Source organism: Rhinoraja longicauda, chromosome 16, assembly GCF_053455715.1.
Source record: "Rhinoraja longicauda isolate Sanriku21f chromosome 16, sRhiLon1.1, whole genome shotgun sequence".
In the NCBI taxonomy this organism is placed as follows: domain Eukaryota; kingdom Metazoa; phylum Chordata; class Chondrichthyes; order Rajiformes; family Arhynchobatidae; genus Rhinoraja; species Rhinoraja longicauda.
Window position 1 is genome coordinate 13,354,555 of NC_135968.1, and position 23,680 is coordinate 13,378,234.

Below are 23,680 nucleotides of genomic sequence, written 5' to 3' on the forward strand. Positions count from 1 at the left end.
TTAATCAAGCATTAAAAAAGGATCATTGTTCAACCATCAGATATTTAATCTATCTACAAAAAAGGGAAATTCTCTACAAAACAATACCAATGTTTCCAAAAATAGTAGCTGCATTTTTTTCTGCGGGCCCCAAATTATTCTGGTTGCTAAATACTTTTTGTTGCATTACAACTCTTGCTTTCGCTGTTGTCATTAGTTGAATGATCTTTCTGATTTATTATTGGGTTTTCCGTGTGTGTGTGTGTATATTTATAAATTCAAGATTAATATCTAGGTGTAATTGCGCTGGTTATCCTTCAGAGCTATGTTATGTATGGTCTCTCAGCCATAATAGGTTTGAGAGTTAGGATAGATTATTTAGATTATCTATATTGGAGAAAGAGAGTGATATTTCATTGTCCTGGATTGACTCTTTGGGGAAAGCCGTTTACAAAGTGGAGCAGAGAACTTCTTGGAGCTTTGATATTTCATCTCCTTTTTCTGTGTCGCTGCTGTGGTCTCTTCAGGTGACAGGAAGAGATATAAAAATTGTAGTAGAGGTAATTATTGCAGAGGTACCCACATAGGGAAAGGTTGTCCAAAGATAGATAGTGTTTAGATTTTTTTTTAATCAAAAAAGAATAAGATGAAAGTTGATCTCCCATAATGAAGGCAGGAGAATGGGGTTGAGAGGGAAAAATAAATCAGCCATGATCGAATGGGAGACTCGATGGGCTGAATGGCCTAATTCTGCTCCCATGTCTATGGTCTGCATGTTAAATACCTCATGTATGTCAGTCACTGGCTACTTCATGTTAGAAATTGTGTTCTGTCCTGTACTTGTTCCTTGTGTTCTTCAGATTTGGTGACAGAAATAAAATTGGAAATCATGGCAAGCAAGTTAATTTCAGAATATAGAACTCACAAAACATAATGCTCAGGCTGCATAACAGGGATTGGACTTAAACAGGTCCAAACCTATTTTTTAAACTTTAATTTAATTTTGCTGTATACTTGAGCCAAGTTGTCCCTATTACATACCCTCATGTCCCTCATAAGTGGAATGAAGTAGAGAGCAAAAATAACCTTCCTCCCTGAGAATTTGAAAAGGGAATTTTAAATGGGGAAATGAGGATGGAACACATGTTTGGCATAAATGGAGTCGACAGTTAGAATCTTCCACCTAGGGTGGAAATGTCGAAGACTAGAGGACAAAGCTTTAAGGTGAGAGGGGCAAAGTTTAACTAAAATGTGCGGGGCAAGTATTTTACACAGAATGTGATGGCTGCCTGGAATGTGCTCTCAGGGTTGGTGGTGGAGTCAAAGGTTCAAAGATTTTTTATTGTCACATGTACCAATTAAGGTACAGTGATATGTGAATTCCATACAGCAACACTAAAAAAGCTACAAGTCACACAACTACATAAAAGTAAACATAAACATCCACCACAGCAGATTTCCCACATTCCTCACTGTGATGGAAGGCAATAAAGTCGAATCTCCTTGCCTCATTTTTCTCCCGGGGTCGAAGCAGTCGAACCATCCGCAGTCGGGGCGATCGAAGTTCCCGCAGCCGGCGGTCGAAGCCCCCAAGTCGGGGCAATCGAAGATCCTGTGGCTTGGAGTTCCCAATGTCGGTCTCTAACCAGAGACCGCGAGCTCTACGATGTTAAAGTTTGCAGGCATCCGCGGTAGACCTCAGAGGTCGATCCCTGGCAAAGGGATTGCGGGCTCTGTGATGTTAAGGTCCCGCAGACTCCCGTGGTGGAGTTCTCGTAATTGGTCTCGAGCAAAGGCCACCAACTCCTCGATGTTAGGCCGCAGTGCGGACGGAGATACGATACGGAAAAAATTTGCATCTCCGTCGAGGTAAGAGATTAGAAAAAGTTACCCCCAACCCCCTCCCCCCATATAAAACAAGCTAAAGAACATATGATGGTGGTGCCTAAGTGGTTTTTAGTTAGGTACCATATGGAAGGATGTGGATTACTCAGGCAGCAAAGATTAGTTTAAACTTGGCATCATATTCAGTGTGGGTCATTGTGGGCCGAAGGACGTATTCCTGTGCTGTATTGTTCTACATTCTATGTTAATGAATGTTAAGCATCTCCCTTCATGGTGGAATATATCAAAATGTAGACCCAAACATAATATATAACCAAGGAATTTTAAACAATTAATACCAGACAAATGTAGAAAAATTACCAGACAAATTAAAATGAATAAAAGTTAATGAATTCTTGTGACCTCTTGACCTGTATCTTAAAATTCTGAAGGAACTAGTGTTTGCAATAGTGAATGCATTGAAATCAATTTGTGGGTTTTGAGGTGACGAACGAGGCCAATATAGAAACCACAGACTCGGGAGGTGATTCACAGAGCAAACATGTAGGCAAGCTGTGAGATAGTGTTCATCTATTGCTGCTTGCATGGGGCTTCTTGGTGTACATCATGACTGAAGCCAGTAATGATGTTGCACTTCGCAAAGGAAGCTCTGGGTACATTGTTGATTCTTTTTCTCTGTCTTTCGGGTAATACCCTTCCATATCAGAGCTTGGTATTGTGGACCTGTTTCAGCAGTCTGGTATTAGCAAAATCATTTAGAGTCAATTCTGCTCAAGGGTCAGTTCATTTGTTGGTGCAATCTCAAGATTAGACGACAATACAATTTAAGGTAGACTATCCTTTGTAAACTTCTTCAACTAAAACTCTGCAGCTTGTTTTCTTACATGCATCAAATCCTGTTCACCTATTGCCACCTATGATTGGCACAGTGCAAGCTGTATAACACTCATTTTAAAACCTTTATCCTCATTTTTGTTTTCAAATGACCAAATTTCCATGACCTTGTCCCTACCTAACATGCATTTTCTTCATCCCACTATTGTCCCTATTTAAATCTTTCCATAACAGGGCAGGTATGCTGAGGTTTAGTTTAGTTTAGAGATACAGTGAGGAAATAGGCCCTTCAGCCCACTGTGTCTGAGGCGACCAGCGATCCACGCACACTAACACTTTCCTACACTAGGGGCAATTCACAATTTCTTTTACCAAAGCCAATTAACCTGCAAACCTACACGTCTTTGGAATGTGGGAGGAAACCACAGCACCTGGAGAAAACCCAGGTCATGGGGACAACGTACAAATTTTATATAGACAGCACCCGAGATCAGGATCGAACCCGGGCCTCTGGTGCCATAAGGCAACAACTCTACTGCTGAGCCACTGTGTTTTGTTGTTTTAAGATGGTTTTTAAACCTTCCCTAAAATCTGGAAGCAAATGTGAGTCAATAAACAAATTATGCACAAACTCTGTTCTGTGGTCCATCTGATCCATGCGAACTGCTTTCCTACCCACTATTGCCAAGTGTGTTCCTGGACCTGGCTCATGATCACTGGCTCTATGTACAGAGTCTCATGATCACATGCATATACAGAGTCTTCAGTCTTAAATGACAGGCACTTATTAGAATGACTTTGAGAGATAGTTTTTGTAATTCTTAAACACAAAATCTTATAAAGCTTTGTTATAAAGCATTAATTTAAAATGATTACATTTTATAAAAATCTAAAATTGAAAGAGTTAATGCTGGATAGGAAAACCAATTTGTTGGCATGCACCTTCTGGGCCAAAGGATCTGTTTCTATGTTGTATTACTTTAATTATATTTCAATATTTCATAGAGTCATAGAGTGATACAGTGTGGAAACAGACCCTTCGTCCTAACTTGCCCACACTGGCCAACATGTCCCAGCTACACTATCTTGGTCCATAGCCCTCCAAACCTGTCCTATCCATGTACCCGTCTAACTGTTTCTTAAATGTTGGGATAGTCCCAGTCTCAGCTACCTGCTCTGGTAGCTTGTTCCATACACCCACCACCCTTTGTGTGAAAGGTTTACCCCTCTGTATCACCATTTTATGCTTTTCTGCCTCCACCCAATGCAAATCTTCACTTTTTGTCCCCCCTCCCCCCCCCCAGCTTCCTCTGATTACCTTCTGCTGACTTTCCTCTACATCGTAATGCTTTTTAAAAATGTAACTCTGAAATTATGTTCTTGACCTGAAACCATAATAAACCTTGACAGAAGCTGTCTGACCTGAATATGGCTTTTCTATTTGAATTAAAACTTCTCCCTTTGACTAAATTCTCCTTGTGTGGATCAGTGTCAAATTCCATTTGAAAACACTGGAACTACCCCTTTTGTGTTTTATTCATGAGATGTACTACATGAACACATTGTATATTACAACTGACCATTTTTGATGTTTTCAAAGGAGTATTTATGATAGTCTCCAATCACAATCTTAAAACAAATCTCCCTAAACACAATGCAAAATAACAACTCGCACACACTCTCAAAGCCAATTAACTCCTCTAGTATTTCAAAATGTACATTGATTTGTGACTAGATTGTTATACCATGTAATTTCTATTCTATCATTCAGAATCAGTGTTTCTGAGCCAAAATGTATTTGTGCAAGGATTAATCGCCTTCTTTAAAAGATTATTATTGTTTGGGCTGCATTCTGAACTTTAGCCTTGCCAAAGTAATTTCCCATCCCAGGCCCCTATATTATCTTTCCCAAGTGTAATTGTTCTGGTCAATTGAGTGTGTGTAAATACTTTCCTTTTCTGTGGATGCCTTTTCTTTAATTTGTTCATGTTGCAGGATTTGGCGTCACTAAGGACAGGCGAGTATTTACTTGCTAAGACATTTCCAACGGCACTTGAGAAATGTTATATTAGGCATGTATTCTTGTGCAGACTAGATTGGGAAAAGGTGACATAAGAACCAGAGGGTTTTTATAATAATCCAGCAATGTTACAACCATTGTTACTTGTTAATGTGAAATTATTAGCTGAACTATCCACCTTCTTGCCCTGTCAGGCATGTCCAGCTTGTGAAAGAGTGCTGCTAGCATTTTCTACTTGTACTTTAAAATTACTGTTAAATTCAGAGCACTCTGTTTTCCTTGGAATGACAAACTTGAAGTTCTGTTCTACTTTCCAACAGGATTCTTGTGTGTTCCCTCATCCACTCCCTCTACAATCTAAAATTGGCTTCTCTCATAAGGTCATAAGTGATAGGAGTTGAATTCCGCCATTCAGCCCATCAAGTCTACTCCACCATTCAATCGTGGCTGATCTATCTCTCCACCCTAACCCCATTCTTCTGCCTTCACCCCATAACCTCTGACAACCTGTACTAATCAAGAATCTATCTATCTCTCCCTTAAAAATATCCACTGACGTCCTCCACAGCCTTCTGTGGCAAAGAATTCCACAGATTCACCACCCTCTGACTAAAGAAATTTCTCCTCATCTCCTTCCTAAAAAAACGTCCTTTAATTCTGAGGTTATGACCTCTAGTCCTAGACTCTCCCACTCGTGGAAATATCCTCTCCACATCCACTCCATCCATGCCTTTCACTATTCTTTCCTGTTTCTGATGAAGGTCTTTAACCTGAAACATTAACTCTCTTTTTCTTTCCACAGAAGTCGCCCAACCTGTTGAGTGCTGCTTGCATTTTCAGGGTTTTTTTGTGGAAGAGTCTGGCATCATCATTCACCTCAGAACCTACAACACAAGAGTGGAAGCAAGTTATCCTTGATTCTGAGAGACTGCTCCACAAGAGAGCAAGGAGGACTTTGCAATGTGTCTCATTTGGTTTAATCTATGTAATACATCAGCAATGCATAAAAGCATATGTAATAACACATGGTAATTGCCATTTATTAGGCAAAATAATTATTTTAAGTAACTTATCTTCCCCTTTACTCCCTTGGGGTCTCAGGTCTTTCATCAAATCAGACCTGGCACAGAGAAAAGAGTTTGAGTTTAGTTTATTGTCACGTCTACCCAGGTACAGTGAAAAGCTTTTGTTGGTAGAGGCAGAGTGAACTGATGTACACACCCCTTCGAATCTGCCAGTAAGTCCTGAATTTTGTTTTGCAAAGCATCTGTGAAAATCTGGGAGATATTGCTGTTTAAATGGCAAAACATCTGCACTTCTAATCAGATCCGTCAACAAAACGCATCATAATCCAACCCAATATAGTCATCTGACCATCCAACACATCTGATTATCTTCTATCCTCCAAGCAAATTAATTGGAACATACTTCAGTCCTGCTTTTCCATTGACCTAGTTTATTGCAACAAATTTAGTCCGGCTCTTCCACTGACCTGGTTTATTGTAACAAATAACTTCTCATCAGACTCAAAGAGAAATTGAAATGGGAAATGTGGAAAAGAAATCACAATTAAATTGCTTAAATTATTCTTTAACTTTAGCACCGGATGATATGAAGTTAAAATAATACTCAAAATTATCTAAGGTTTTCATAGTAAACAGGGAGAAATTGTTACTCCTGATAAGAAGGAAAGAAACGGAAAGCATGGATTTGGGGTATTGGCAAAAAAAAGAGCAATCAATGGAAATTATTACAGACCCAGTGATTATTCTGAGAGGCTAATAACAATCAGTTCAATGGAAATTTATAAATGAAATTGGATAAATAACCAAAGGGAATTGTTTATTAGGTTTTGGGAAAGGGCAGAGTGCTGGAACGAATTGAATAGCTTTTTCTACAATATTGAATCAGTGGTGTGGCTTCCGTCTGTTTTGTTAAAAGGGAGCATTGATTGGTTCAGTAGTTCAGTAGTTCTTCCTCTGGATACAAGTTTAACAAAAAAGTAGTATTCATGTCTTGCACCCATCAGCAGTACATAATCTATCCTGACGTTTCAGCCCAACAATAAGGAAGTACTTCATTATCAAAGGTTCACATTAAAATCAACAGAGGCTCAGTTTGCCTGCTTGTGTGTGGATGTGGCAGGGTTGAATTAATGTCTTACTTTATAACAAATCTGATCAAGTTATATTCAGGCAAAAATCTCAGTGTTTATAAAAATTGCACACTCCACAAAGAGTCACATTATTAGAATCAAATAGCTTTAAAAAAAACACAGCAGAAAATAACTTTCAGAATATTAAGGCACATTGATGGAGATCATGTGAATATCATGTTAAGTCTTATTCCTTATTTCAACTGCTATCAGATTTGACTTTAAATGGATATTCATTCAAATCTATTCCAGATAGAAAGTTATCATGTGTTTTTATATGTGCCTGATTTGTTTGTGATCTGTTTACTAGATGCAAGACTAGATTAGGAAGATGTTTGAAGGAAAGGAGAGAAAATGGGTATAAGGACAACATGAGCTCATGGGAATGGCACAACTATTCATAAAGATAAATACTAACACTAAATACTGGGGTTTAATGTTCTGCTTTGAAGGCTGCAGTTTAAATAACATTCAAATTGATGGATTGAGCTAAAAGTGCGAAAGAAAAAAAAATCATTGTTATTTTATAATCTGTTATTTTTGGATGCCAAGAGACAATTCTAGATCATGCTCAAGTCCAAACTAACCACACGGGCACCCATTGACTGTGGCAAGGCTTGTTTGCTATAACAGGTTGAAAAGCACAGCCTGGCTGATTCACTGACAATAACACATCCCTCCCTGAAGGACTCAATGTGTGATGTGCTTATTTTGAACAGAAGGTCAGTAGAATGTCACCTGCCCCAACAGCGTCATGGGCAACCGTACATGTTCACCATTGCAGATGTCAGAACAGCCTTCCTGAGAGTGAACCCAAGAAAGCAACTGGCCTGGATAGAGACCCCACTGTGCCATTAGAATCTGCGCAGACCAAATGGCGAAAGTATTCCTGGAGGACCTTGACCTCGCTCTCTTCCAACCTAGGTTCCCACCTGCTTTGAGAGGAAGACTATCATCCCCATGTGAAAAAAAAGGAAGCGAGCCTTATTGACTACTATCCGATGGCTCTGATATCCACCATTATGAAGAAATAAGGAACTACAGATGCTGGTTTATACAAAAGGACACACAGTGGGGCAGGCAGCAATTCACAATTCTTATTCACAATTCGCAACTCAGAAGGGTCTCAACCGAAATGTCACCTATCCATGTTCTCCAGAAAATTCTGCTGACTGGCTGAGTTACTCCAGCACTATGTCATTTTCAATCATGTCTCACACTTTCTGGTTTTATCTCTGGCCTTTGTTCCAATAATCTGCCTATCAATCTCCCCTCACGCCTGTGTCCACCTGCCATGCTTTTCCTCTCTTCCTGCATTCCTCCCTCCCCCCCCCCCCCCCCCCCCAGCGTAATCAGTCTGAAGAAATGTCCCAACGTGAACTGTCACCTATCCATGTTCTCCAGTGATGGCGCCTGACCTGCTGAGTTGCTCCAGCACTTTGTGTCTATCATCTTAAAGTGTCTATCATCTTAAGAGGCTGGTTATATCGTGAATCAACTCCAGCTTTCCAGACAAGCTTAACTGCTGCAAAAGGTACATGGCAGATAGCATGTCCCGAGCCCTACACTCATCCCTGGAACATTATAATAATAAGGACACTTACGATGGATTTATAAATGACTCTAGCTCCACCTTCAACATGACAATTCAAATCAATCTCCTCTGCAAATCCCTGGACATAGGACTTGGCAACCTCCTCTGCAACTACAACAAAGAAGAAAACTTTAACACAGTGTGTGACTCAACCAGGAGCTACAATAAAATTGTGGGAATCAGGGTCATATGAGCATCAGCTAGAATATGGGTAGGGGAATTTTGGATCTTTGTGGAATGAGGGATGGAGGCTAGACAGAAGTGTTTTGTAATAATGTAGTCTGTATGAGAGTTTCAGTTACATGGCAATTTTAAGGGAATGGAAATTGACTTTGTAATAAGGAGGCAGATGTCTGATTCTGCCACTGTATGTTTCTTTTTTTTCCTAGTCAGATGTGCAGCACTTTGGTCAACGTGGGTTGTTTTTAAATGTGCTATACAAATAAATTGACTTGACTTGATTGAAAGCTCAGCCAGGATCAACTACATTTGCTTTTAAGAAAATGTTGATGAGCTGCCTTCTTTATTCACTGTAATCCCTTTGGTGTTGATACCCCTAATGTTCTAGAGTAATGACTTCCTGTGCCTCACTTCAAGTTTCTCATGCTTCTAACCCTATTAAAATGATTATATCATCCCAAACTAGAATGGTATTCAACATGTCAATGTACTATTTGCCACATTTGTTTGGTGTACTTGCACATTAATTTTCAGTGATTCACGAATAAGAACAGCTAGATTCCCCTCAACGCCAATCCCTTTCAATATTTCACAATATTAAAAACAAATTTTCTTTTGTGCCTCATATTTTTCCAAATTATATTTTATCTGGACAACCTTGCTATTTACTTATTCTTCACTATCTCTTTGAAGACCCAAGGCATTTTTTTGCACCCTTTACTTTCCATTTTTCTTTGTTTCATCCCAAAAAATTGGAGATGTTACACTTGATTCTCCCATTCAAGTGATTGATGTTAATTGTGAGCAGCTTGTGCACCAATATTGATCCTCATGGCACCCCTCTGGTCACACCTCCTGAGCTAAAATGTTGTGTTTATTCCTGCTCTGTTCATAATTTTTGCCAATGTTGTGTTTGTTCCTACTCTGTTCATCAATTCTGCCAATATTTTATCCTCAACACAATGAACACTATTTTTGTTTAATAATTACTTCAGTGGCATATTTTATACTAGATCTTTTGAAAGTCCCGATACACATCACCTGGTATGACTTCTAAATTTTGCGAATGATAACCTAAAAAAGTCAAACTGATTTATCTGACATAATTTTTGTTTCAGAAATCCATATTGATCCTGGCCAACTCTAATTTCAAAGCACCTTATTATTTATTCCTAAATTATGGATTCCAATATTTTTTCTGCTACTGAAATAGGGTTATTTTGACACCATGCAAAGAGCACAATCCAGACTGGAGTGAATTTTCAGTGGAGGACAGGTCAATGGGACTTGTGTGCTCTTTAGCTCTGCTGTGTGTTTCTGTACGTGTTTTGAGATTATTAAAAAATATAATCATAATTTTCTGGCCACATGACACCATTCAGCTCATTGAGTCTGTATTAACTCTTAAGGCAATTCCATCAATCCATGTTTCATCATCTTCCACAAGATAAACATTTTTAAACCATCCACAAATACCTTAGCTAATTTGAAGGCTCATTGTCAATCTAAGCCCACCCCCAACACGCACACATTAAAAGTCCATGCCATTGGAAGAAACACTATTTCTACAGATCACAAAATGCCTCGATTATTCTTGTGACTGTAAATGATAATAATTTTGTGTATTGTGTAAACCATGCATGTGCTGCTGCAAATATATATATTTTAATGATGTTAAGGTGTTTGTCACTGTGAATGACAATACAGGATTCAGCGAATGGGTTAAAATGTTTCAAGCCATCCCACTCTAAAAAAAAAATCGGAGTTGCATTAATTGTAGTTATGGCTATATTTGACTCCCAGCAAATCTTGACATGACAGACGAGGTTGGGTTCGCAGTACTTGGTACAGCCCAGTACTTCGCTCGGTCCCCCTAGGCCTACGTGAGTTCCTGATTGCGAAACACTTTAACTCTCCCTCCCATTTCCATACCAACCTTTCTGTCCTGGGCCTTCTTAATTGTCAGAGTGAGGCCGAACGCAAATTGGAGGAACAGCACCTCATATTTCGCTTGGGCAGCTTGCAACCCAGCAGTTCCAATATTGATTTCTCTAACTTCAAATATCCCTTGCTTTACCTCTCTCACTCTGCCCCCCCCAGTTGTCTGACTAGTTGTTTCACTGCCCTCCTGGTTAATTTTACTGTTTGTATGCCTCGTTGTCATCTTCCCCTCATCCAACAGTGACCCATTCCACATTTTCGTTGATCAACGTCAATAGTCAATTTATTTGTCACATACACATAAATGTGCAGTGAAATGAAAAATTACCCGCAGTTCATCAATAAGACCAATAAGAATAATCAATAAAAATGCAATAACACATACAATCACAAAACAACACCAAACAAAAGAAACATCCATCACATCTGCTTTTGATCTGTCGTTTTTACACCTTACCCTTCAAACCTCTAGTTTCCCCTCTTCCCCTGACTCTCTAAAGAAGGGTCTCACTCAACCCGACCCGAAACGTCACCCATTCCATCTCTCCGGGGATGCTGCCTGTCTCGCACAGTTGCTTCAGCATTTTGTGTCCATCAGCATCTGCAGTTCCTTCCCACACACTTCCAGCTGAAAAAACATTGGGCGGGTTTAATGTCCCGATTGACACGCCTTGCGATCAATCAAACGAAACGTAACACGGGCAATGTTCAAGTCGGCCAATGGTTGCGGGACTGGGTCTGCGGCAGGGAGAAGTCGTTGACGGGAGGTTGGGGAGCGGCGGCGGCGGCGGCGGATCAGAGTGGATTTGGCAGCGGAGAGAGTGTCGGAGATAAAGTGTGTGTGGAGGAGAAGGAGGAGGGAGCTCGGTGCCCGGCGCCCGGCAGCACAACACAACTTCCGCGACTTTCCCAGCGCCTGATCCTCGACGAGAGCCGCCGCCGGCGACGCGGCTTGGGAGCGCCATGGTGTCGTGGATCATCTCAAGGACGGTGGTGTAAGTGGAAATGGCGGGGCCTGGGTCGCGGGCCTTGCTCGGGGCGAGAGGCGGGGGGAGGGAGAGTGGCTCCAGGATGAGTGGATTTTGGGTCTCCACCCAAATTCATTTCGGCAGGTAATGACATCAAGCGACAACGTTTAACGGGAAGGGAAGTGGGGGACCAAACCTTTTTTCATCTTTCCAGAAATAGACAACCTTAATCCCAACACAACAAAAGTGCTGGAGGAACTCAGCGGGCAAGGGAATGGGCAGGCGACGTTTTGGGTCAATAGACAATAGGTGCAGGAGTAGGCCATTCAGCCCTTCGAGCCAGCACCGCCATTCAATGCGATCATGGCTGATCACTCTCAATCAGTACCCCGTTCCTGCCTTCTCCCCATACCCCCTCACTCCGCTATCCTTAAGAGCTCTATCCAGCTCTCTCTTGAAAGCATCCAACGAACTGGCCTCCACTGCCTTCTGAGGCAGAGAATTCCACACCTTCACCACTCTCTGACTGAAAAAGTTCTTCCTCATCTCCGTTCTAAATGGCCTACCCCTTATTCTTAAACTGTGGCCCCTTGTTCTGGACTCCCCCAACATTGGGAACATGTTTCCTGCCTCTAATGTGTCCAATCCCCTAATTATCTTATATGTTTCAATAAGATCCCCCCTCATCCTTCTAAATTCCAGTGTATACAAGCCCAATCGCTCCAGCCTTTCAACATACGATAGTCCCGCCATTCCGGGACGGGGCGCTTCTTCAGATATCACCTTATTGTGCTAAAAATACACTTGCAATGAAAAACCCATCTGTCCCAGAAGGTTACATATCTTCAGTGACAGCTCATTGCCCTTTGAAAGACCAACCCTTCCTTATAAGTCAGTGTAGATGCCGGAGGACTGGTTTATGTCAAACCAGTTGGTGTCTGACTAAAAAGGGCACAAAAAAACCCCCAATAATTATTGTTCACGCTGAAACTATTTAACCATTTAAAAAGCCAGATGACGTTTAATCCAGCCACACCTCAAAAGGGTTTCTTACTGATCTTAAATGAGCCATTTAACCGTCATTTTTCAGTTTTAAAGAGCAATAAGTCAATTGGAACAATTGCGTTGGGATATTTTCAGTTCAGTGTAAATGATTACTCTGACAAGAGTGCCAAGTGAGCTGACAATATCAGGGCTGTTTGAAACTGCAGATGTTGGAAATCTGAAATGAAAACAAATATCAGCGAAAGTGAGCAGGTCAGCAACTATGGAGAGGGGAGGATGGTTAAGTTTTCAGGGCCATGACCTCTCAACAAAGTTATTTATGTTTCAAGAGCGTTACGAGTGTTTCAGCTCTGAATTGTTTACCGAATTTAGCAATTCGTTTCGAAAGGCCGATTTATCACTTGCGTTGGGATATTTTCATTTCAGTGAGCCTTGGGTGGGATAGGGTTAACTCTTTTATAGAGGGATATCTATAACTGAGTGGTTCCGGACTACTTTTTTTCCTCTTGAATCATTCGTGCAATGAATGCACTTCGTGTGTCGCCGTCCTTTTTGTGTCTGGCGCAGTTGTAACATGCACCTTCACGGTCCCAGCTTGGTTCTCGACCATTAAAGCTTTGTAAATACCAAAGAGTCTGCTGGTTATTATAGGTTAGATAAATTGAATTTTTATTTCAAATTGATATATTTCTGGGGTCCATGTTTAGAAGAGGGGATTCTTTACATTTCCTCAAGTCATCCCACGTTGTTTAATAAGAAATTAAAGCATAATACGAAAAACGGCTCGGCTGAAGGAGATACATAGGAAGGATTCCTGTAATTATTAATAATTTACGAGGCTCTGAGGAAATGTGAAATAATTGAGTCTGGAGATGGCAAAGATATAAATTCCGTCTCATTTGTGAACGGGTGGGGTGGAAGCGCATTGTTTTATTATTGTCACGTGAGATACAGGGAAAAGTGCAAGGGTTACAACAAGGTAGATTGGAAGATCAGGAATGCATCCTTGGCATATGAGCTATCTATTGAAGAGACGGTGAGGAAGAAGCTTTTCCTGAATCTGGTAGTTTGTCCTTTCAGTTTTTTTGTATCCTCGAATCGATTGGGGAAGGAGAGAAAAGGGAATGACTGGGGTGTGAGTAGTCTGATTATGTCCACTGCTTTCCTGAGGGAAGAGAAGTACAGATGAGGTTGATAGGGGATGGGGTCGGGAAGGCTGGTTTACACTGACACTTCTCTGTAATTTCTTGAGTTTTGTGCAGAACAGTTGCAATACGAAGCTGTGATGCATCCTGTTAGGATGTTTGTTGTGGTGCATCTGTAGAAATTGGCAAAAATCATTGAAGATTTGCCAAAAGGACACAAAGTGCTGGAGTAACTCAACAGATCAGGCAGCATCTCTGGAGAACACGGATAGTTGCTGTTTCAGGTTGAGAACCTTCTTCAGACTGATTATAGGAGGAAGAAAGCTGGTAGGGGGAGAGGCAAGACAAATCGAGCAAGAAGGGGATTGATAGGCAGATGCCTAGAACAAAGGTCAGAGATAAAAGCAGTGTGTGACAGGTTTGAAAAGTTGTGCATTGTGAAGCTAATGGGAGGAAAGGAGCAGGAGGTGGGGAAGGGAGAAATAGGTGGGAGTGCTGGTGGACAACATTAGCTATCCTGCAATCATCTGGTATCTCACCTATGGCTAATGAAGGTGCTCCATCAAGTTCCTCCCTTACCATTTTGAGATAGATCCTATTTAGCTCAGGGGATTTATTCATCCCAATGTGCTCCAATATTTCTAGCAAATTCTTCTTCCTGACATACTCAAGAATATCAGCGTATCCCTCCCTTAAATCTCTAGCCTCCATGTCATTCTCCTTGTTGAATTTGGATGAGAAGTTTTAATTTAGGATCCCGTTCTTATCCCCTGGTTCTATGCATAGCTTGCACTTCTGCTCCCTGAAGCGATATGTTCATTCCTTAGCTATCCTCTTGCTTCTAATATACCTAAAAGGTATTAGGATTCACCTTAATCCTACTTGACAATGTAATTTTATGGTGCCTCTTTGTCATTAATTTTTTTGCTCTATCCCCTGCAAGCTTCAAGTGACTTAATATCAATGTTCTATACCTAACATCTTCCTCCTTTTCTCTGATTGAACCTTCATTATCTTTTATTAACCAGTGTTCTTTTAAACTTGCCATCTTTACCTCTTGACTTTGAAAGGGCTGCCATTTAAAATATATTTTTATCCCCCTTGCAGCTGCTCCCAGTCAACCTCTCACGGGTCCTGTCTTAAGCTATCAAAATTCGTCTTCCTCCTGTGTAAGGCCTTAACTTGGGAACCCATGTTACCCTTTTCCATGACAACCTTGAAGCTGACTGAACTGTGGTCTCTGTTCCCAATGGGTTCGCCCAAAGACACTTGCCAATCCTCATTCCCAAGGACATGGTCAGGTTCAGCCCTGTCCCTTGTAGGACCCCCTACACACTCCTTCAGAAAACCCTTCTGAATGCAATCCTCACCAATATCGGGGAAGTTAAAATCCGCAACTGAGAAAACCCTGTTGCTTTTATACCCTTTCACGATCTGCCTGCATATGTGTTCTAATTACTGCTATTGGGAAGTCTATAGTATAACTATATCAAAGGGACTGCCCCCATCTTATCCCTAGGCTCTACCCATATCGCCTCATTGGCCAATCTCTCGAGAATATCCTCCCTGTATTGCTCCACCTGATCAGCACTGCAATATTCCCTCCTCTTTTGCATCCTTTCTTCCCCCCACCCCTCCACTCTTTTTCAAACTTGCTCAGTGGCAGTACATTCCACATTGTTACCACTATTTGGGTAAGTAAATTTCTTCCATGTTCCCTCAGTGAGTTTTTTTGGATTGATGATCTCTGGTTCTGCTCTTCTCCACACTTAGAAACATTATCTCGAACCACTCTAGCAAAACCATTTCTCTCTTTTGAGTAACCCAGCCTCCTTTGTTTTCAAATTATGACATCAAATGTGTTTGTACTCTCCAGATGTATATTCTCTCCTATTTCTGGTATCAATCTTGTAAATATTAATTGTATGCTTCATTGCCTCAGTCACACAATAAATAAGTTAATATAATCAGAACTGTCCTCTTAAATGTGCTGTGCAACTTGAGTTTGGACACAGATTTAGCATAACTTCCCTACTTTTCAATTATTTCCCACTAGAAATAATCTGTAATGCATGATTAATTGTTTATCTTGTAGGTTTGCTCATCTATGGCATAACTACAGTGACTGGTATATTTTATGTCTTGGTTCTACTCAGATTTGCCTAATAGAGAAAGTCTCTATTATGCAAATCTGAGTAGAACCAAGATATATTCTCTCTAGTTATTATCTAAATAACTCTACAGTTATTACCTAAATATATTAACTCACGTTTATGTATGTGGAGTTTCACTTGCCAATTATTTATCTTTTCCATACCTGCCTGTATTTTTTGTTCTTTTCTTCCTTGGTATTGACTCTTCCCCTCCCCATCATTCCTTATCATTCTACCTCAAAATTAGGAATTATGGTAAAGCTGCGGAAGATGAGTTTATATGCAACAGAGAATATCTGCAGTCTAGTACACACCAATTATTTTGAGCTACTGTTATATCCAAGTCTCTCAGACGCTGTTGAGTTTTCTTTTATTGCTCCCATACTCTGGTTGTAATAGAAATCTTGCATGTATGTTTGTCAAGTGCTGGAATTGTACTTGGCCATAGCTGGAAAACTGAATGGTATATAGTGCAAACAAATTAGTTGACATTTGTCGGCAACAAATCTGACAAGGTCGTTTGTAATGGAATCACAAAATAACTATTGAATGTGTGACTGTAAAAGAGGACAGAATTATGTGCAGTGGCTCTGGTTCACTCAGAGTCATAGTCATATAGTGTGGAAACAGGCCTTCTTCTTTGCTCCACAATAGGGACCTATATTATATTTGTCTCCTCTGTGACCATTGAATCCACCACTGCCTGATCACTTTCAAAACTGTAGGAATTAAAATTTGCAATGTAAGCTGAAATGTTGAGCCCCCTGATGAAAGGTCATCTATTTGAATTGTTAATTCTGTTCCAGTTTCCACAAATACTGCCGAGTCTGTTGAGTGTCTTCAGCATTTTCTATTTTGATTTTTTCTTTGTTATCTGTAAAGGTGAACAATGTGTCCAGCTACCTCTCTTAACTCTTGATATCTGGCGCCTCTGTCCCTACACATTGTGTTGTGAAATTGGTAAGCATTGCCCTGGGTGGTGTCAAGCAGAAAATGCTTTGTAGGTGAATGTAATTGCAGCTCAGAGTGCAATAGCTATATGGAGGCTGAGGTGAGGGGGCGGTACATAAAGGACATTGAATTTGACTGCGACTGGCTACTGTGAAATATAATGTTACTCTTTTTACAAAGAGCATCTTACATTAAAGATTAGCAACCTCATATGGTATATCACCTGTGCTTTATTTTATGACTTTTAACAACAGCCTGGGACATTTTCTGATGATACAGTGCACATTTAAAAATAAACGTGAATGCACTCTGATAGTGAAGCCACACATTTCCATGTTCTGTCAATCTTGATAACCCTGTCTGTACTCAGCTGGGTTAGATGCAGAGGGCTGATCTTACTGGACGTGTGCAGTGTGGAGTCAGGTCTTCAAAGCAACTGAGTCACAGGCTGACGACTGCTGAGGCCCTGCTTCTGGAAAGATCTTTTTTGACCTTGACAGAATGCATAGATGGAGACACATTTTGAAGATGTTTAATCTTGTGATTGATTTAAAGTATATAAATGTCTGATGTTTATACTGTATATGAAACAAATTTTAATATTCTTTAATTTTATGACTGCTCCCCGGTTCTGGAGCTGTTGACCATTAAAGCTAGATCTTTCTACCTCCCCAGAGAGTTCAGTTCAGTCCTCCTTACTGCTGCTTACATCCCCCCACAGGCTGATAAATCTCTAGCCCTGGACAAACTGTATGGGATTGTAAAGGAGCTGGAGAACTCCCATCCTGAGGCTGCGTTCATTGTTCTGGGAGACTTCAACAGAGCCAATATGAAGAAGGTTCTCCCAAAATACTTCCAACACATCCCTTTTCCCACTAGGGGAGAGCAGACCCTGGACCATTTTACACCCCATTCAGAGACTGTTATAAGCCCCTCCCATGCCCTGCTTTTGGTAAGGCAGATCACTGTTCCATTCTACTGCTGCCTGCATCTTAGGCTACATAAGTAAGTGCATCGATGATGTGGTTCCAAAAGCCACCATCTTCACTTACCCAAATCAGAAACCCTGGGTCGGACGGGAAATCCGTGCTAAACTTAAAGCATGGACTACTGCCTTCAACTCAGGCGACCTCAACGGCTACAAGGTAGCCAGATATGACCTCCGGAAGTCCATCAGGAAAGCCAAGAGAGACTACAGAAACAAAGTGGAATCTAACTACTACAGCTCGGACTCCAGACGCATGTGGAGTGGATTACGCTGCGTCACAGACTACGAAGGGAAAAACAGGAGCACTGTTCAGCCTACTGCATCGCTCTCGGACGAGCTTAACACCTTTTACGCCCAGTTCGATGCAGACAACACAGCGCTCACCATGAGTCCACAGGTGTGCAGGGGGACTACCACACTGTTCTTACAAACGGCAGATGTGAGGCGGTCCTTCAAAAAGGTCAACGATCGCAAAGCTCCAGGGCCGGATGGTATTCCAGGGTGGGCTCTCAGAGCATGTGCTGATCAACTGGCAGAGGTGTTCACCAACATCTTCAACCTCTCTCTGAGTCAGTCCGTGGTTCCCACCTCCTTCAAAGCATCCATCATCGTTCCTGTTAAAGAAACCAGTTTAAATGACTACCGTCCTGTCGCACTGACATCCGTCATCATGAAGTGCTTCGAGCGACTAGTCAAAACTCACATCTACTCCTCTCTCCCTGACACCATGGACCCTCTTCAGTTTGCATATAGACCAAACAGGGCCACGGTCGATGCCATCGCCATGGCAATACATACTGCGCTCACCCACCTGGACAAAGGAAATACATATGTGAGAATGCTCTTTATTGACTACAGCTTGGCATTCAACACTATTATTCCTTCAAAACTCTTCCCCAAGCTCCTTGATCTTGGACTGGAGACCTCCATCTGCGGATGGATATTCGATTTCCTGACGGGCAGGCCCCAGGTGGTGAGAATTGGCAGCCACACCTCTTCCTCACTGATCCTCAACACAGGCACACCACAGGGCTGCGTGCTCAGTCCTCTCCTGTACTCCCTGTTCACGCACGACTGTACTGCTAAGCACAGCTCAAACATCATCCTAAAGTTTGCTGACGACACGACCATCTTGGGTCTCATCACAGACAACAATGAGATGGCCTACAGAGAGGAGGTAAAGACACTGAACAGCTGGTGCCAGGAAAATAACCTCTCTCTCAATGTCAGCAAAACTAAAGAGATGATCGTGGGAGACAGCGGGGGAGTGGACACCTCCCCATCCACATCGGTGATGCTGAGGTTGAAAGGGTCAGCAGCTTTAAGTTCCTCGGTGTGCACATCACTGAGGACCTTTCTTGGACACTGCACACGGACACAATAACAAAGAAGGCCCGCCAGTGGCTCTTTTTCCTGAGAAGACTGAGGAGGTTTGGCATAAACGCCAGCATCCTCACAAACCTCTACAGATGTACCATCGAGAGCCTGCTGACGGGCTGCATTACAGTCTGGTACGGGAACTGTTCTGCCCACAGCCACAAATCACTACAGAGAGTGATGAAGATGGCACAGCACATCACTGGCAACTGTCTCCCGGCCATTCAGGACATTTTCTACCGGCGGTGCCTGTGGAAGGCATGCAGCATCAACGACCACAACTACCCAGCACGCAGGCTGTTCTCCTTGTTACCGTCAGGCAGACGATACAGGAGTATGGCTGTGCGTACCACCAGACTTAAGAACAGTTTCTACCATCAGGCTTCTGAACTCATAAACACTTTTCACATCATATATGTTGATTATTTTAATATTGTCTTTTTACCTCACTAATGTCATTTTTATCTTATTTATCCTTGGAATATTACTGCTGAGGTGACCCGTTGTCTTGTCAAATACATTTCATTGTACTGTTGACCCTTTGCCAACCTACATATGACAAATACAATTATTATTATTATTATTATTAAAAAATTTAAAGTGAACTAAAAAATAATTCCAAGGCAATTATTATTGTTTAAAAGGTCTCGTCATTCCCGTTTGTAATCTGCAGGCAGTGACCCCATTAATGTGAAATGGGTTTCCAGTCCTCTGCTAGGTTTGACCTTGTATTGAATTGGAGAAACAACATTTGTTGGTGCTAAGCTGGAGAATCCCAGTAGATTTAGTTCCATCACTGTACTGTTTGCTGCTCAATAGTGTTGGATTTAAAATTAAACTGCAGGATCCTGGGACATTCTGGTGCAGGGTGATTTAGACATGTTGGGTGCAATGATCAGGGCAAGTGAAATCTGCATTTGAGCAGCAATTACTTGGAATTATCATGTGGACTATTTTTATCAAGATCCAACATGATTATGATTTGAAGTTTTCATTTTTTTCAGATTTGTTGGTGGCTGATACTTTTTTATACAATTTTTATTGAGTTAAAATTTGTTTTTTGGTCTTTGAATACAACCAAAGCAAAATAGCTTGTGCACATGCAGATTCATGTTGCGTTATTGAAAAAAAATTCTGTAGTACTTTTTTATTTACAAAACAATACAGCATATATTTTGCACTGATACTTTTCCTCTTGCGGTTACTAATGACACAAGTTGTAGTAGCAAAGTTATACTAGTTGTCAACATTGCCAATGACTTGGACAAAATGGTCGCTGCATTCAACTTTTCCAGAAAGCTGGATTTGTTACAGTAAATTTGTAGATGCTGGAATGAGCATCTATTCCATCAATTGAATTTTGCGACATCTTTTGTTCTTTTCAAACACGATATTTGTATGATTGAGCTGTAAAATTTAGAGGTTTAGAAAGTTGCTACTTCTACATATGATCATTAAGTTGCACAAGGCATTTGTTTTCCAAATGGCTTTTTACCTGCCACTTTGTGAACACTGAACAGGAAACTACTCCAAAAATGCCAGAAGCCTTTTGCAAGTTCAGTGATTGGAAGTATAACAGCAGATATTGGACCCATTTTTACTAATTTTTGCTAAGCCTTCAGATTTTTGCCAATGTGTGATTTCTATTTCCTACTTGGAAAATATCTTAAACCTGGTGAATGTGAGTTGCTTCATTTCCTACAACTAAAATTGATTCAGTCGCATGCATAATGTTTTATGCCACAAATTTAATCTGGCAAAATAAATATTGCCTTTATTCTACTAAACTCCGAGCAATTCAGAGTCTACATGGCCTCATAGAAATTCTGTGACTCCCAATGTTCAGAAAGACAAGGGAATTGAGAAATAATGACTGTGAGAATCACTTCCTGGCAGATTGCTTGTACGTTTGAGCGAAGCACCAACATGAAGGATGAAATTCAACACCTTCAAAATAAGCTGAATTTATATCAGCCTTTCCATTTGCGTCCAAACAGGTGGCTTGACTGCTTCAGCATTTTGAAAACAGAATGTAAATTCTGCATGGTTATCATTTATTGGAAAATTTTATTGAGTTGTACTTCTGTCTCTTATTCCCCATAGTATTTCTGGTTAAGCTCATTTGCACATCGCAAATTAAAATCTTATCATAATTCAGCATTATTTTAAGAATTCTGTCTTTGGGCTGTTTGATAAATTTATCACCAAAAATAAACATATCAAATCACATAATTTTACCCCGTGAGTAACTTTATTTTAAATGAATGAACATGGCTTTTAAAAAATAAAAATCGTATCTATTTCGAGTGGGTTGTTTCTTTTGTAAATTTTTAAATTGAATTGTTCAAAATGTATAGAATGACCTTGCACCCAGAAGTTACTGATTAATTGGTAGAGCCTTCTCAAAGACCCGGTCTTTTCCATAATGATCACTTTACCCACGCAATGTGCTGGTTCTGCACGTGGGCCAAAACTGATTTTTATGATAGCTTTAGAAGATTTTTTAGAAACCAATTGCATTTTGAAAATTTTGTGTTCCTTTGGTACCATTTAGGCTGATATTTAAAGTCTGTTCTTTAAATTTGTTTTCATGTAATTAACTCCTGAGTTTTTTCTGAATAAAATTCATACATCTGTTTTGCATTTTGATACTTAATTGGTGATGAATGTGCTTTGAAGGGACGCTGGAGGAAAGTTGTACTTTCTGCAGCTCCTTTGGAAAAACAAAAGCTGGAAACAGCTGTGAGGACTTTTGCTTATGGCAAGCAGTGTTCTCCCCAAAGTGGAATTATGTTCATTTATCCCCACCATCACTTCCATTACCACAACAACTATACATAGAACCTGTAATATAAAGCTTTGATTTTCTTATCAAGCTATACAGTGTTAGAGTATGGGAATCTGCAGGGCAGATGACTAAAAGCTTGATCAAATGCTTCAGTGTAAAGGAGCTTAATGGTAGGAGAGATGTGTAGGAACGTTTAACAAAGAAGTTCAGAGCTTGGGAACCTCGTAGTTGCTGTGATAGCTGCCAGTCTTTTGCAGATCCCACACTGGACTGGTTATTTGCTTTGGAACTAGTAAAAATGGAGGGCAATCAAGTCACCCGTGAGTCTAAAGGACTGTCAATAGCAAAGAAATTTGGTGATATTTAACATGCCAAACTTGGATTGCAAATATTCTGAGAAGGGATGGATTGGAAGTGTTGAAGGAAATTATCAAGGTACGGAGGAGCAAGGCCACAGAGGGTTTGAAAGGAAGGATAAAATCAACAGCATTGAATAATTATTCAACCGGAAACTGGTGCAGGTCAGCAAGCAAGAGGACGATGCATGAAATAATAGACTTTCTGCAAGCAGCAGGTTTCAATGGCATGTCTGCAAAAGATAGAAAAAAAGTAGCTGGTCAGGACAATGTAGATGATGTCGTCAGCAAAAGAATAGAGACCTGGTCAGTTGAGCGCTGTTATTCAAATGGCAGCATACATTACACCATGTTTTGTTTTTATTAAAGAGAAAGAAAAAGCATCCAATAAGAATTTTCTTTGTTGGGAATTGACAAAGGGAGATTTCTTTTGTCAGATGGTGGTGAATCTGTGGAATTAATTGCCACAGAAGGGTGTGGAGGCCAAGTTAATGGATATTTTTAAGGCAGAGATAGATAGATTATTAATTAGTCTGAGTATCAGGGGTTTTGGGGAGAATGCAGGAGAGTGGGGTTAAGAGGGAAAGACAGATCAGCCATGATTGAATGGCGGAGTAGATTTGATGGGTCGAATGGCCTAGTTCCGCTCCTATCACTTATGACATCTTGGCAGGGGAAGAGGAAGGGCAGATGGGTTTGATCTAATCCTTGCTTCATTTTGAAATAATTGCATGGATTTCAGTATATGAACTGGGAACTCTAAATTTATTCTTATTCCCAGTACTTTTGGAGAAAAATGTGGTGAATGGAGTGACCTGTGTCCTACACTTTACTAACACAAAAATGTAGTTCAGACCATGGTACTTAATGAGGTTATTGATTGTCATGAACTTAAAAGGCAATTAGCACAATTACAAAATGGTAAATACAAGGTACAAATTAGATGTACAAATCAGATTTAAATGTTAAAATTGCTGTATTAAAATAAGAATTTGTATTTCTCCTTTTTCAGTGGTTGATCCAACATTAGCTTCTGTTTCCTGCGTTATCTGAATTTTATCCAGGATTTCTTCGAAGCAAAGTTGTCTTTGCTGTTGTCAAGATAAGACAAAAAAGATGGGATGATGGAAGGGGGAAAAGAGATGAGGCTGAGGGGGAAAGATGAGACGATCTTGCTTTCACTAATGTTCTTGGGCTGTCGGTGAAGGGGGATTTGTTTAGGCAATTTTTGTATTCTGATGTGTATGTCTCAATTGTGCATATTTCTCACTGAATCTGTATTGGATTCTCTGAAAAAAACTGATTTTGAAGGCTAACTTGTTTCCTAATTGAAGATCATGATGTTTTTATTACCGGTTGACTTTATGGATTATGTGCTGTGAATGTAATAACTTGCAATTG

General features: G+C 40.6%; 1 protein-coding gene across 1 annotated transcript in view; it reads left to right on the forward strand.

Annotated features, from left to right (window-relative positions):
- The first annotated feature begins 11,300 nt into the window (after window positions 1–11,300).
- The window catches only part of LOC144600887 (receptor expression-enhancing protein 3-like), a 48,389-nt gene continuing 36,009 nt past the window's right edge, over window positions 11,301–23,680 (forward strand). Inside the window, exon 1 of the mRNA XM_078412771.1 lies at window positions 11,301–11,543. Within this exon, the coding sequence (XP_078268897.1) occupies window positions 11,512–11,543 (32 nt within the window). The 5' untranslated portion in view covers window positions 11,301–11,511. The remainder of the gene's footprint in view (window positions 11,544–23,680) is intronic.